This window comes from Xenopus laevis, chromosome 9_10S (assembly GCF_017654675.1).
Source record: "Xenopus laevis strain J_2021 chromosome 9_10S, Xenopus_laevis_v10.1, whole genome shotgun sequence".
Classification (NCBI taxonomy): domain Eukaryota; kingdom Metazoa; phylum Chordata; class Amphibia; order Anura; family Pipidae; genus Xenopus; species Xenopus laevis.
The window spans coordinates 73,241,176-73,257,294 of record NC_054388.1 but is presented as its reverse complement, the minus strand read 5'-3'; the positions used below and the strand labels follow the sequence as shown (position 1 = coordinate 73,257,294).

Below are 16,119 nucleotides of genomic sequence, written 5' to 3'. Positions count from 1 at the left end.
TGCTGTTAACATATTGTAATCCAAAACATATCTAAAGTTCATCAGACACCTCCTTTTCTCTCTTCCCTTCCTGCAATCCCCATTCTTCTTTATTTATTATTTTTGGATGCTTTGTTGCCTGCAACAAAGGTTATTTATCTGCCTTGCAAGGATCAAACATGGAGTAGCTTCAATGTCTATGTCTTGTCTTGTTTGCAAACTGCAAAGCACTTAGCTGGATTGAGTGAATCATGGGAAAATAGTAAGGATCTATGGGTAACCATTGCATTGCTCTGAGATTCACTGGCAGGGAATGCAGCAAGCTGTTCATGATTTCACGATAGATTTAATTTGTGATACTGCCCTTTCACCAAATACCCATGAACAATTTAAAAAGTTGAAAAGTTTTTGAATAATAATTTTTACAGGGATCTGAAAGTATAAAAATCTATTTTCTTGCTGAATGATAGGTAAGCGCCTTTGGGAGTATATAGATTCCTGATATTTCTTATAACTCAAAAATCAAATAACAATTGTATACATATATTTATTTTATGTGTAAATCCCAGTTTGTGACTGGCTTCTTCCATTATGGGGATAGCATTCTCCCCCCCCCCACACCTAGCTTCCTCTAGCCCCAGGTCTCTTTCATCTATCAAGAGGCAAGAGACTGATTTTTACCCAAAACCACTAATGTGTTTTTGTGCTGAACTGCGGATGACATCTTAAAAGTCCTCATCGCGTGGCGTCCTCCACACTCCAACAATCAGAACATCTCATAAACCCATAAAATCCAAACTAATAGCAATGAATATTCAGTGACCTAGAATACTAATTATTGTCATGAATATTAATGCCATCGGACTTGCTTTGATCACCCTCTCTACCTCATCATCGCCTCTTTTTTTCTCTCTCAGTAGAGATGTTTCCTAATGTTTTTATCTTCTTGCATTCTCTCGCTTAATGCCTCCATTTTTTCTCTTGCACCAGTGCCACCATTCATTTTCTCACTCTCACTTTTGCTATTGTTTTCTGTATACTAGGCTATCACAGTTTTCTGTATTCTCACTTATTTTCTCCTTCTTATTCTTTCTCTATTCTACATTTATATTTTGCATTTTTCCTTTTCATCCCCTCCATTCCTGTCTACCTCTTAGCTGTAACCTTCTGCTGAGCTCTGATCTGGAGATGTCTCCTAATGAGTGTTCAAGAGTGGTCCCTATCTGTGAGAGCGGTGGGGGCAATAAGCAGACCTTGATTAACGAGAAACTGTGTTGGGGGGGAGGTTGTGGGAGCATTGTCACATGGCAAGTCCCCCTTTACCCCTCCCCCAGCTCACTGAGGGGTGCTTCTTCCTAGGCATCCTCCAGCTCTCAAATTAATAGCATTGCAGGATGCATTTGGGATACATCGCAAAGGTTTCTATCTAATGGGTTCAGGCATTTCCTTTTTGAGTGACAGGCACGGGGAGTAATCGGCTGTGCAGAATGGCAGCACATTGCTAGTACTTAAGTGTACATTATCCCTGTTGTGTGTCCTGCAGAGGCTGTTTATCAGTACGCCTCTTGCAGCCGACAGGCGCCAACTGACGCTGCGCTCGCTGTGGCTGGAGCAAGGAAATATGAGAATAATGATGATAATAACAAAAAGAGAGCAAAGAAAAAAAAACAAATAACAGTCTTTTTTCGTCACTTGTACTACATTACATTACATTACATGATAAAACATTGCCCTTTGATCTGATATCATGTCTGGAGCTCATTGGGGCACAGGTTGGAAAGTGTGATAAAGAGAAATTATATCATATTTGAAAGATACAGTTTTTAAACAAAACCAGATACCTGCAAATACATTTTGTGGACTTAATCATAGTGCATATGTTATTAGAATGGGTTTCACTGATCTTTGAGCTTTGCAACAGGCATGATGTGACAACATTTGTATTCTTATCTTTTTCAGGGAACGTGACAAGCAGTACATCAGTAACTCAAATGGCAAGTGGTCCAAGTGGCATCAGTCTAGGCTCATTCAGCCGCATGGATGGGATGCATCAGAGGTCATACTCTGTGTCTAGTGCCGACCAGTGGAGCGAGGGAGCAGTCATCACCAACTCAGCCATCAGCAGCGGTAAGAAGCAGACTGCTGCTCTACAATTAGACTCTTCATAGTAAGTTAGTTGTAGTTGGTGAGGCTTTTAAGTGTCCCAGCACAATAGTTCTTCATACAGAAAATACAAAGGCTTTCTTTCTAAAAGGAACCCATGGAGTTTCAGAAGCTCCACAAAGAACTATTATGTTGGTTCACTGAAAGGTATCAGCAACTACTTCCACTAACACCAGTGTATCACCAAAGAGCGTTTTCAATGCTGACTTTTGCCTAGGGAAAGAGCTTTAAACACTTTTGCTGTTCCTTCTGGGTTTGCGGTCATTGATAATACCCTCTTTCCACAGTGGTCTGAAAGCATTTTGTTTGCTTGAACAGTCTCCAGTCATTTCAGAAACCTGTATCTATTACAGGGATTAAAATCACATGATAACACTGAATCCTGTCTGTCTGTTTCCAGCAATTTTTTTTATTCAAGATATTCCTGAGGGCAGCTCTTACTATCTTCCTTAAGACCAAGTCTGCAGCTTATTGGCCATCCGATGGGCTTTCCCGAAAGTCGGCCAGATCTCGATCGGGAAAGTTAAAAAATCCAGTCGGGTCTGTGTGTCTATGTGGTCCCGCGATCCGACCCCCCGTAACGGATCCATTATGATCTGATCGTTGGGCCCTCAATGTGGGCATATCGGGGAGAGATCCGCTCGTTTGGCGACATCTCCAAACAAGCGGATCTCTACGTCTATGACCACCTTAGGGTTTCCTTTATACTGTTTACCATTAACTATGCTAGTGCTAACAATAGAATTCAGTCAGTCCTGCTATGTCATGTTTTCTCAACCTTTTCCTATCTTCCAAAACTACATTGTGATTTGAACTTTTCTGCTGTTCCCTCTCAACACCAGTGACTGTTACAATGTAGGACTTAAGTTGTAGCCATTTACACAAATTATATTTCACCCTTTCTGCAGCAGCGTTCTGTGCCAGTTCCAAGCTGCCTCCTTTAGTTGTAGCAGCAAATTCCTTCACATGCTCCCCTTTAGTCACTTGCAGGATAACCGTTTTCTGCACTCTCTGCAATAGTGTACCATTCTGCACTGCCAGCAGCCTACCCTACACTCTCACGTAATCTGCAACACCTCACACAAGATTCTATGGAATGTTGCATTCTGGAGTCAGTTTTGCTGCAGCCCATTATATTCCTTGTACAGTGGTGTGAAAAACTATTTGCCCCCTTCCTGATTTCTTATTCTTTTGCATGTTTGTCACACTAAATGTTTCTGATCATCAAACACATTTAACTATTAGTCAAAGATAACACAAGTAAACACAAAATGCAGTTTTTAAATGAGGGTTTTTATTATTTAGGGAGAAAAGAAATCCAAACCTGTGTGAAAAAGTAATTGCCCCCTGAACCTAATAACTGGTTGGGCCACCCTTAGCAGCAATAACTGCAATCAAGCGTTTGCGATAACTTGCAACGAGTCTTTTACAGTGCTCTGGAGGAATTTTGGCCCACTCATCTTTGCAGAATTGTTGTAATTCAGCTTTATTTGAGGGTTTTCTAGCATGAACCGCCTTTTTAAGGTCATGCCACAACATCTCAATAGGATTCAGGTCAGGACTTTGACTAGGCCACTCCAAAGTCTTCATTTTGTTTTTCTTCAGCCATTCAGAGGTGGATTTGCTGGTGTGTTTTGGGTCATTGTCCTGCTGCAGCACCCAAGATCGCTTCAGCTTGAGTTGACGAACAGATGGCCGGACATTCTCCTTCAGGATTTTTTGGTAGACAGTAGAATTCATGGTTCCATCTATCACAGCAAGTCTTCCAGGACCTGAAGCAGCAAAACAACCCCAGACCATCACACTACCACCACCATATTTTACTGTTGGTATGATGTTCTTTTTCTGAAATGCTGTGTTACTTTTACGCCAGATGTAACGGGACGCGCACCTTCCAAATAGTTCAACTTTTGTCTCGTCGGTCCACAAGGTATTTTCCCAAAAGTCTTGGCAATCATTGAGATGTTTTTTAGCAAAATTGAGACGAGCCTTAATGTTCTTTTTGCTTAAAAGTGGTTTGCGCCTTGAAAATCTGCCATGCAGGCCATTTTTGCCCAGTCTCTTTCTTATGGTGGAGTCGTGAACACTGACCTTAATTGAGGCAAGTGAGGCCTGCAGTTCTTTAGATGTTGTCCTGGGGTCTTTTGTGGCCTCTTAGATAAGTTGTCTCTGCGCTCTTGGGGTAATTTTGGTCGGCCGGCCACTCCTGGGAAGGTTCACCACTGTTCCATGTTTTTGCCATTTGTGGATAATGGCTCTCACTGTGGTTCGCTGGAGTCCCAAAGCTTTAGAAATGGCTTTATAACCTTTGAAATTGAACTCAGGTGTGATAAACCACAGTTAAGTTATTTTTTAACAAGGGGGGCAATCACTTTTTCACACAGGCCCATGTAGATTTGGAGTTTTTTTTCTCCCTTAATAACGTAAACCTTCATTTAAAAACTGCATTTTGTGTTCAATTATGTTATCTTTGACTAATAGTTAACGGTTTTTGATGAGCAGAAACATTTAAGTGTGACAAACATGCAAAAGAATAAGAAATCAGGAAGGGGGCAAATAGTTTTTCACACCACTGTATTTTATAAACATAACTGTATTAGTTTTCTTCACTCTGGTGGCTTTGTGCAGTCTTCCACAATCATTGCCCAAAAACTTTACTTCCAGCACTTTTCCTACTTTCACAAAAATCTACAGCCTCATTTCTTCTCACAACACCATAGCCACCTCAGATTCCTAAGAACAGCATTAATATTGCCACTTCTCTCAGAACACCATTTCCACCCTCATTTAACCAGAAAACCAAAGCCTTGTTGTTTCATACCCGCTCATGATATTGTTGCCTTTACTTCATTTTGAAGGCAACTTGTCCTTATCTTCCTTTTAAGAATTATATTTCCTCTTCTGCTTTCTTTGGACACCACTACATTACCACTACCATAGCCTCCTCAGTTTGTCAAGGCCTAGTACCATGGTGCAGCCTTTCACCTCAGTGTTCTTTCTTATCCTGTCCATGTTTTTTTATTTCCAATATTTCTGTGCTCACAAAAGTGGCTTTAAACTGCAACGCTCTTTTCGTATTTTTGTAGAACAAGTATAGGTATATATGTATATATGTTTGTAATATCCCTCGATCTGATGTGTATTTTTTTTGTCCTAGCAACTCTAGATCTAGGTTAACATAAGAAGAGACTTTTAGCAATAAATTGTTTCCTGAGCTGACATTTAGTGTAGAATTCAGGTCTGCAGAGGTAGGGACATGGCCCTAACCCTATTGAAGTGACAGTCAGGGACGAGGCTTTAAGCTTTTTCCAAGAGAAAGACACAAGAAAGGGATAGATTCCTGCGAGTGGCAATCTTGTGACAGGGGAATGGAACAGAGGGAAATAGAGAAGAGAGACGTCTTCAGAGGTGCAAGAAATAATAACAAGGATCCGTACAGCCAAAAAAAGACAGCCAATTGTTGAGGGTGGGTGTGGGGGGGCTGAGGGTTTGAAGATGTCTCCTGTGAGAGACGCTATTTGTGAGCATTGTCACAGATGAACAATACGGTCCATAGAGAGCCCCAGAAGACGGCGGTGTGTATTTTTATTCATCTTGATCAGGAACCTTAAAAGAGATCTGTAACCTTATTTTTTTGCTGCTTAATGCTAGAGTTGTCTGCTACGTAGCACAGTTGTGGGGGGGCTGTCTGAGACCATTTTGAGAGGTGTGGGAACGTGCCATGTAGTGCTATGTGTAACATTGTTAGATTATAAGCTTTGCAGGAGAGGTGAATCTGAGCATTACACTGCTCATTCATTTCCTAAATACACAATGATATCAGGAATCCTGTAGTGTGTGCATGGTAGGGGGACGACCTGTAAAAGTGTATAGTAGGGTATAGTGTTGTTATGAGAATAACGTTAAACCGATGTTCAGGAACAGCTCAGAGACAAAACTAGCAGATGCCATGGTGACATAAGTGACCGGGACCTTCTGCCATGGTCCTTTTTCTTCTAATAATCATCAGCTTAACCCCTCGGGTACTGATCGAACTTTGTAACCCATTTCAGAATGGCAGAGGGTTAACTTCAGCAGCATAAAAACCTCATCAAGAATATGACAAAAGGGAAAAGGAGGAATAATCAGGGATTTGGCAATGCGAGAAAAAAATGATAAATGCTCCTGATATTCCTTTGTTATAAAAACTTTTTTCTTTCTTTCTAAAATCCCCCCTGCACTTCAAACAGGGAATTGAATTTCTCAAATACAAATATCCCCCCCCCCGCGCGCGCTCATCGTTCCATACTTTTAAGGGTTTTTTTGTCATTTACATCAAACATGTAAAATCCTTTTAATTTCAACTTTCTCTATTCCTTTCATTAAAAGGTTTTGAATTTTAAAAGCGCCGTGTTAATGTGTGTGTGAAATCAGCAGGGCTGGCGAGAGTTTTTCATTTTGTCTTGTTCTTCCTTCTTCCTTCTCTGTATCTTTAGGATTTAAATGTCTCCTTTTACTGGCGAATATGCTGCTTATTGTCCTGGCTTTTTGTGCAAGACAAAATAACACACATTGGGTTCTCATTTTATTTTCTGATTTCAATGCGCTCTTCCCCCCCTCTTCGCATTCAATTAACGGCATGCATGGGGGGCAGAGAAAAAGGATCTTATTTTTAAGCCGCCTGTGTTTCCCTGTGGCTCTTGCCTTTGAAAGATGCTCTGAATGTTTCCTAATTAGATAAATTACTTTATGTGAAGGGCGACAAAACAGGGGTTCTGTTAAAGGAAAAAAAATGTCAAAGTGAGGTTTGTAGATCGAGGGAGGAGGCAGTAGTTGGAGGGTCTGATTTCAGCTCCTTGCCCGCTTTATGCTGGCTGTGTGGTATCTGCTACCTGACTTGTAAAATTAGCTGTCTTGTATGATCTGTCAGTGGCGCAGTGAAGCTCTCAACCAACTCCAAGGCAGGAAAATTATTCCTAGGCTATTTAACACCGACGCTGCCAGAGCACCTGTGCCGTTTATTGTCAGGTACATTTAAAGTATGAAAAAAGCCTAGAAATGTATTTTTGACAAAACGCCATCTTGAGTCTTCTTGTTTTACTTTATCCACCATTCCTTTGGCACTTACAGCTTATGAACTATGCTATTAGCTTGTATTACATCACATCTTTAAAGGAGAAGGAAAGGCTAAAATTAGGTAAGCTATATCAGAAAGGTCTATATAAATACACCAGTAAACCCTCAAAGTTATGCTGCTCTCCTCTGTCAAAAGAAACACAGCATTTCTTTCCTTCTATTGTGTACACATGGGCTTCTTTATCAGAATTCATGTTCCCTTCAGGGCTAGGGCTTGAGCATGCTCAGTTTGCTCATCTCCCTCCTCCCCTCCCTGATGTAATCTGAGCCCAGAGCTATAAGTGAGCAGGGAGAGATATAGGTATAGGAAGTGCTGTCACACCAAGCTAACACTGCAGCTGCTATCCTAAACAAACAGAGAGCCTCTAGAGCTGTTTACTCAGGTATAGTAAAGCATTCTACAGAATAAATAGTGTTATAGCTTGCACTATTGTGGCTAATCTATTGACAATAAACTGCTTCGCTACCTTTCCCTTTCCTTTAAAACCATTAGAGTCGATATTCCACGACTCACAATATGATATATATTCTGTTCAAAAAGCAAAGCTAGAGAATCAACACAATACCTGCTATGTTGGAATTAGTTACCTTCCTACTTGCACCACTTATTACATAGTTGCTTTCAGATTGATATGTAATTTCCCTAGATGGTGCCAACTATATATAAAAACAACCTACTTCTGCAAACCTTTATAATTGTCTTTTTATCTTGTGGTGTAAGTGTAAATTATTGCACCCTACAATATGTTTTTAGATCAACTGAAACTAAAGAGCATGTGAACCACTTGCTGTCACTTGACCTCAACTTTACAACCCAAAGCAGGCACTTCATGGTAACCCCCTTCTTCATTGTATCATTGCAGCTAAAGCAGCATTATTTATACAGTATGTACTTTGTGTAATATGTAACCATTTTATGTTCAAAAGAAGCAAAAAATCCATAAATCTAATTGGAGTGCTTGTTATGTGAACATGTGGAGCAAGGCTTGCTAGATTCTGGAAGCTTAAAGGAGAACTAAACCATAAAAATGAATATGATTAAAAATGCCATATTTTATAAATTGAACTTATTGCACCAGCCTGAAGTTTCAGCTTGTCAATAGCAGCAATGATCCAGGACTTCAAACTTGTCACAGGGGGTCACCATCTTGGCAAGTCTAACATGCTCAGTGGGCTCCGAGCAGCTGTTAAGAAGATATGCTTAGGTGTCGTCACAAATTTACAAGCAGAAAATTAGGTTTGTTTGTCATATAAGCTGATGCGACAAGGCTGATTATTAAGTTCCAATGCTAATTGTCCTGGTTTCTCAGTTGCCATGTAGTAATTATCTGTATTAAGTACTAATTAGCCTTATATTGTGACATTTTTATTCTATGTGTACTGTATATTGTGAGTGGGTCCCTAAGCTCAGAGCAGCACAGAGTATGGACAGTGAATCAGCAGAAAGGAAGATGGGAGAGCTACTGTGGCATCTTTGAGATCTTCCCTCCTAAAGGGCTGTAGTTGCCTTGTGCTGGTACAGAAGCCCAAAACATAATGTACAACATTTCTAGCTACTTGTTTTGTTAGGCTTTAGTTCTCCTTTAAAGCACCCACATTTTAAGCTTTAACCAGTGGATGTGGTAAGTGCAGAGAGTGTCCAACTTCAGCACACCATTTCCAAGCCCTGTTGTATCCGTGAAGGTCATTTAGAATTGAAATTGGCTCAGTGAGTTAAGGTGGCCATAGACACACAGATCCTATCGTACGAATCGAGGATTCGTATGATTTTCGGATCGTGTGTTGCGTGTGCCGACATCTTTCGTCCGGTGGAGATTGGTCGTTTGGTCGATTGGAAATCTTTAGCACAACCACACACACAGCATATAGCCAAATACTGTATTGGTCAATATTTAGCCACCATATTCTGCTATTCTTTTTTAAATCAAATCGTGCGTGTGTGTGTCAGGAGATCGCATCTATGTTTTTATTGTTGCTATTTTCTATCGCTTCTGAGATTTTATCATTAATATACACCTCAAAATGAAGATCTGGTCAGAAACACAATTATGCATGTATGGTAGTAGTTTTCCTGGCAGGATAACATCAAGACTTGGCATTCCACATGGCATTCTTTCAGTTGAGATAAGTTACACATTTTCCAGATAATATGAAGCGAAATGATTGTACAATTAGTTATGTGTCGTCCTTGAGAGCAAGCTGGTGACTGCAGCCGATCATCTTTCTGCAGGGCTCATCTTTCTGCCTGTGATATTTATGGGATGTCAATGTTATTTTATTTTCACTTGTCACCAAAATGCTTGAAGATGTTGCCCTGAGGTGGGGATGGTGTTCTGTTTTGGGAGAAGTGGGTAAGGTTCCTACAGCAGCAATAAAATGGCTTTGTAGGTGTGTGAGATATATAAAGTATTTGGAATTAAATTTGGGTAGGCGGTACTGCAAAGTCTTTGTTTTATCTGTATTCCGTTGCTGTGCCATTCAGTCTATATACCTTTTCTGCCTAGCACCCGGTTTCTTACAGTTGAAAGCTGTGCCTTATTGTCCCTAGATATATGTGTGTGTTAACCTCTCTTTCTTGTGGTCCATTCACAGATACTGGCCTAGGAGACTCTGTGTGTTCCAGTCCTAGCATCTCCAGCACCACAAGCCCCAAGCTAGATCCACCACCCTCGCCACATGCAAACCGCAAGAAGCACCGCCGGAAGAAAAGCACCAGTAACTTTAAGACTGACGGGCTATCTAGTACTGCTGAAGGTGAGCTCTCTCTCTTCCAAACCAAAAGCTGTTCAGTATGCAAAGCATGTGGCCCACAGTAGTACCCATACTGAAAAGAATGCTTCAGTATTGCACCTGACTATATTAAGTTCAAGATTATAAAGGTTTGCTCTGTCTTTATTTTGTCAAGGTCTAAATTTACTTCTGTTTAATATGATTGGTTAGTTTGATTGCTTAGGCCTGCTCTCACGCTACAGTTTTCTGTATACCCAGTGTTGGACTGGATGCCAGGGGCCCACCAGAAAAACCTTAGGCTGAGGGCCCACTTTCCAAACTATATTATTCCTCCTCTCCTCACTCAACCTCTTTATTCTCTTAGTAGTCTTTAATCTCTACATACTATACTCAATTTTTCCATTATTAAGCCCCATAAAGAAATAGGGAATGACCATGAAATAGGCCAAATGATTAGAAGTAAGGGGCCCAATGACATATGGGCCCACCGGAAGTTTTCTTGGTATCCCGGTGTGCCAGTCCAACACTATGTATACCTGTGAGTGTCCAATTCCAGCAGGGTGGGTTATTCGAATTAACTGGCCAAAAATGAATAATGATGCAAATGTCATTCCAGTGACTTCAGGTCAAGTTACACCAATATACAATTCTCTCTGCATAAATAGTATTGTGTATTATTAACAGATTCACCCTGTGCCCATAGAGGTAAACTGGGACTTTTAGCTAACTACTTTTTGTGGCTGGCAAATATATTGTGTGAAAGAGCCTGCTGTGTAAAGATATTGCATTCAAATTGATTCCTTTCTTTAACTTGTAACTTTTTATCTGATAACCCTTTCCTCCTGAACTACCAAGCCTGTAATGTCCTTATTAGTAATTCTAAATATCCTTCTCTTTCTTCCTATTCCAGTTATTGTCTATATTACAGCATATAATTATTCATACGTAGGGTTTGCCCTCAATTGAGATATAGCAGGCAAGTTCTATAGCAGTTCTGTGATTATGTATGAATGTTGATTTGCACAGAGCTACTGTGCAAATCACTCTACCCCCACATTTTAAACCATCTTTAAAGGGGAAGTTCACTCTCCTAATCTTTTTTCCAGTTCAGTTGTTTTTTATACAGTGCAAATAGCACACCAGAAATAATGACAAATTTAAATTTTTTAAATGTTTACTGAGCTACTTTTGAGAAACCTAAGATGGTAAGTATTAAAAAAGGTGATGATGTCTGATGTTGTCCATTCTTTTACTGATGTAACAAATAAAGGTGATTTTTTAACTGAAAACGGAAGTGATCATTTGGCCCTGGAAGTGCGCCGCAACATTTTGATTTGAAGTATAAAAAAGGGACCAAAAAGAGCAACTGAAAAAAAATCTTTATTTCTGGTGTACGATTTGTAAGCAGTTGAACTGAAAAACATGTTTAAAACCATTTAAGAGAATGAAAGTAAAGATTACATTACAGTAAGGAACTTTTCTGCAGAAAGGTTAGTTACAATTAGTATTTCTTTAACAGTGCAATAGAAAGGGGCCATACCATTTGTGACCACTCATACAATCTTTTATTTTAACTGGTGGGGGGGGGGGGGGGCAATCAGTCTTGACATGCTTTATGTCATTGGCTACTCTGTAAAAGTTTTGCAGTGTTTCCATTAGTTGTCTGGCAGTGTGTAGAGACATAGCAATAGTCAGCAATAAAACATATTTGTCACAGTGTTCTATGACACTTGCTTGTGTTACAGCTTTATTTTGTTTCTTACGAACACTGCAGTAAAGTTGCTTAGATAAACATATAAATATAAATTAAGATAAACATATAATTTTCAGTTGTCTTGTGAGACTTTGAGGAAAAAAGAGATTGAAGTATTAGGCAATATATAGATTTTTTTTATCTAAAACTAGGTATTAATTGTGCGTAAATATACAGTAATTATGAAAAATATAAAAACCTTACTTATATTTTGCCTTTTAATGCAGCTAATTTATAGGGGATGTAATCCCAAACAGAAAATTTTTCTTAGCATCTTGCCAATATGTATTAATTACATATTTACACTAGTTATATGCAAATTTTCAGCACTTATGGTTCCGACTCTACTACATTGTTTCATTAGTCATAAGCAGAGAACAGCAAGTGCTTTCAATAACTACTTTTACAACAGGATAAATTTATATTGTAAAGTTGTTCAGAATTAAATTTTCTGTTATTCAAAGGGGAATCGCGAAAATGAAAATTCAATATAGGCTTTAGCATACCGAAATAAGAAACTTTGTAAATTATAGGGGGGCTTCCTTTCCTAGCAGATGTATTAAAGCTCACTCAAATAGCTGATTCCAGTACAAACAAAATCTAACAAAATAACTGCCTTTTGCATGTAGAGAGACAGGATTTCTGGTAATTTTAATAGAGTGAGCTTATTCTAGACAAAAGTTGCCCCCCTATAATATTTATTGGATCTAACTGTCAATGATTGGTCTATTGATCTATTAATTTACCAACATGACTACCCTAAACAGTGATCTAATTCTGCTTAAAATGGTGATCATATATGGATTAAATGTTGGACGTTGGACTAACAATTTACAGTCCTTATAACTGTCATGCCATGAGTAAACATGGAGTTCTTTATCCAGCCCCAGCCATGGGAGACAGACCTCTCACAACCTGGACCCCCAAGTTGGAAAGCTGTAGTGTTGGGATCAGTGCTTCACTGATTATAGTTTCTCCTTTTACACGGACCCTTCTAATTAACCATTTGAAATGTGATCTATATCTGACCAAAGATCACAGGGTGTGGGATCTTCTCCTGATATCTGTGCCCTCATCTCTCAGCACCTGGATATCACGTGTGGTCACCCAGTGCACCTGTGGCCAGTTATGTTATACTATTCTATTTAATTATGGAGGTCAATGTGTTACAGAGTCCAAAAGCTTCAGCCTACAAATGTGGTATTATACTGATTTTCTTCATTGGAATCCATGTGGCGCCACTTTATACAAGAACATCCCTGAATGTTCTGTTTAGATCATCAGTGTGTTTGCTGAATGAAATGAGGTGTGTGTACCTGTGGAATGTGAGATTATGTCTTTAGGGTGTGCATAGAAAAGGCAGATTTTTTTTTTTGTACAGTATAGAGTGGAAAATGATTATGTATTATATACGGCTTGGGAAGCTAAAAGAGATTCACATACCCTGCTCTGTGTGTGTGAGAATTTAGGAGTTATTTATAAAGAACACCACACAAAGGTCGGAGCACTCTAACCCCCCTGCCGATTTGTAAAAATCTGAACTCAAGTGCACATGCGGGGTAATTAAATTTGCCAACTTTCTCTTAAATTATTAAAAGGAAATTCCACAATGGCTCACCAAATAGATAGTTTGGTTCGGGTGCGTGTGCCCTGAACCATCCGCTTAACTGTTTTTATCCAAAGACGTGCAAATGTTAGGGTCACTCACCTCTCCTTCTCAATGGCCCGGGTGCTGCGCCCGAACCCTCAGCAGGAGGAGACAATGCATCAACAACGAATGAATGGCATGCACTCCACAGGACTTCAAGCAGTGGTAAAATCCAAATAGCTTTTATTTACACAACCTTATTTTGTCCTAACGCGTTTCGTGTGTTTCCACACGTAATCATAGGCAACCATAGGTTGTCATTTATAAAGAGCCCAGACAGAAGTGCAAAAGCACTGAGGTGTGCGAAAAAGTGCCCCTTAGCTCCAATTCAAAGGCCATTTTTGCCTTGGGTCCTTCTGGCTGCCTTCTGCCCCTGAACCTAGAGCAGTGTTGGTGGGCACAGGGCAGCCATTAGGGTTGCCACCATTTTCCGGCCTTCCTATATTCTTGCTGTTTTTTTCCTCTTAATATCATTGGCATCAAGCATAATTTTTACCGGGCAGAACGGTAAAATACCAGCCAGATGGCAACCCTAGCAGCCATTGTACTTGCCACCCACCAGATGGCTAGCAAGTCCAAGGCCCCCTTGCTGTCACTTGCCACCCACATTCCCTAACTTGCATATGAATGAAACCCGTAGCTACTACCTTTCCAACACACATGAGGCAGGTAGTATTGTACTGCTCTCATTTGGAGCACAGAGACCTGCAGCAATTTTTTTGTGCAGGGCACAAAATAAAAGATTATGGCAGATTACACTTCTTTTTTTGCACACAGAAAAGGGTGTGTGAAACAGTGTTATATGCAGAACAAGATGCAGAGCAAGATGTGTGGATCAGTATCGTACACAGGGCAAGGTGGGTGGATCCGTATCGCACACAGAGCAAGGTGGGTGGATCTGTATTATACACAGAGCAAGGTGGGTGGATCTGTATTATACACAGGGCAAGGTGATTGGATCCGTATTGTACACAGGGCAAGGTGATTGGATCCGTATCGTACACAGGGCAGGATGTGTGGATCCGTATCGTACACAGGGCAAGGTGTGTGGATCCGTATTGTAGACAGGGCAAGGTGTGTGGATCCGTATTGTACACAGGGCAAGGTGTGTGGATTCGTATTGTACACAGGGCAAGGTCTGTGGGTCCATATCGTACACAGAGTAACGTTTATGGATTCATATAATACACCAAGCAGAATATTTATTTCAGTTGCACAGACTCAGACTCTGTCACAGAATCATAAAGATCAAGAAAAATGTAACACTTGATATGCCTTTCATGTGGAAATAACTGTGAAAAAAATACCTGTCCCAGCTTTGTACCTGTTACACAAACAGCAGTGCTGCATACTGAAGTATGAAAGGAGATTGCTCTTCTAAGTGTGGGAAGGGAGACCCTTTTTGCCTGTATGCAGTATTGGAGTTGGCATGGAGAGCACTGTTTTCACTAATGACCGCTAGATGCCTGTGTCCTGTTTAGTAACACAGGTCCTTACTGACCCCTCTTCTCCTTCCCCCTCACATCTGACCTGTCCTTCTTTCCTATTTCCCCATTTATTTTTCTCCTTCTCCGTCTTTCCTTCCCACCTGCTCTCTGGATGCAGCTAAACGTAAAGCATGGAAACTAAACCGTGTTGGCAGCCTGCGAAATGTTTACAGCAGCAACGCCAACGCTGAAGGTAACACATTTCCCTTAAGACCCTCTCGGATCCGCTGTTCTATGTGCATGTGCTCCACTCTGCCTGCGCTTTTTTTCCTCCTGTCTGTGTATCAGTGCCTGCTGCTCTCATTCACATCCTAAAATATTCATTTACATAGAAACTAGTGAATGTAAGTCTGCTATTTGGGTATTGAGGGCACAGTGGTGAAATTATCTTTGGCACAAAATGGGTAAACTGTAGTGATAATGGTAAAGGAGTTTAAAGGGAAAAGATGTCCTAATTTTTTGTCCTCTATATTTTTGACAGCCACTTAATTATGAGTATATTGACTGGTGACATCAGTCAGTGTCTGTGATAGTCAAATGGCTTAGTTAGAAAAATTCTCAACCTTTCCTACGTTGAATTATGGTTATAATGATTGTCATACAGGTAACAGAAAGAGTTGCCAAGACCTGTTTACGGCATAAAGCCAGTTACTGGTTCCAAATTCAGCAGCTTTGGGCACAGTCACATTCTGACCTACAGCTGTTGTTGGAGCAGCTTATTCTTAGAGGACCCTGGGAGTTACAGTTAAACAACAACTGTACCAATGCAGGATTGATATGCTCACTATCAGGTTGGTTATCACTTATATAATGGAGTTTATGTGCTGTGCTTTGCTTTGCTTAGCAATAGCTTATTGTTTTTCTTTTGAACTGTGCCCTTGCTTGACTTCCAAATGCAAGAGTAACTTTTGCCTCTGTGTCTGTGCATCTACAGACTGATGGTTTGCCTTGAGTTCCAGCTGTGCTGTTCAATAGAGCAAACTGCATCGGAACAATCTGCAGCCTGAACACCGGCAGTCAGCCCATCTGCAAATGCCTTAAAGGAGAACTAAAGTTTAACAAAAGAAGTAGGCTAGAAATGTTTTTTTTGTGCTTCTATACCAGTTCAAAGCAACCACAGCCCTTTAGCAGGGAAGATTTGTGTCTCCAACGATACCCCAGTAGCTCCCCATCATCTTTTCTGCTGATTCACTCCACATGCTCTGTGCTGCTGTCACTGACTGAGCTTAGGGACCCACTCACAA

General features: G+C 40.4%; 1 protein-coding gene across 7 annotated transcripts in view; it reads left to right on the top strand.

Annotated features, from left to right (window-relative positions):
* Positions 1 to 16,119, top strand: part of LOC108703035 (arf-GAP with GTPase, ANK repeat and PH domain-containing protein 1-like) — a 255,703-nt gene that overhangs the window by 205,892 nt on the left and 33,692 nt on the right. For 5 of the 7 annotated variants that reach the window (XM_041578782.1, XM_041578781.1, XM_041578783.1 and 2 more), the window contains 3 exons: positions 1,939 to 2,106; positions 9,850 to 10,011; positions 14,994 to 15,068. In XM_041578782.1, the coding sequence (XP_041434716.1) occupies positions 1,939 to 2,106; positions 9,850 to 10,011; positions 14,994 to 15,068 (405 nt within the window). The remainder of the gene's footprint in view (positions 1 to 1,938; positions 2,107 to 9,849; positions 10,012 to 14,993; positions 15,069 to 16,119) is intronic. The other 2 variants (XM_018238943.2, XM_041578780.1) reach the window with 1 other exon arrangement.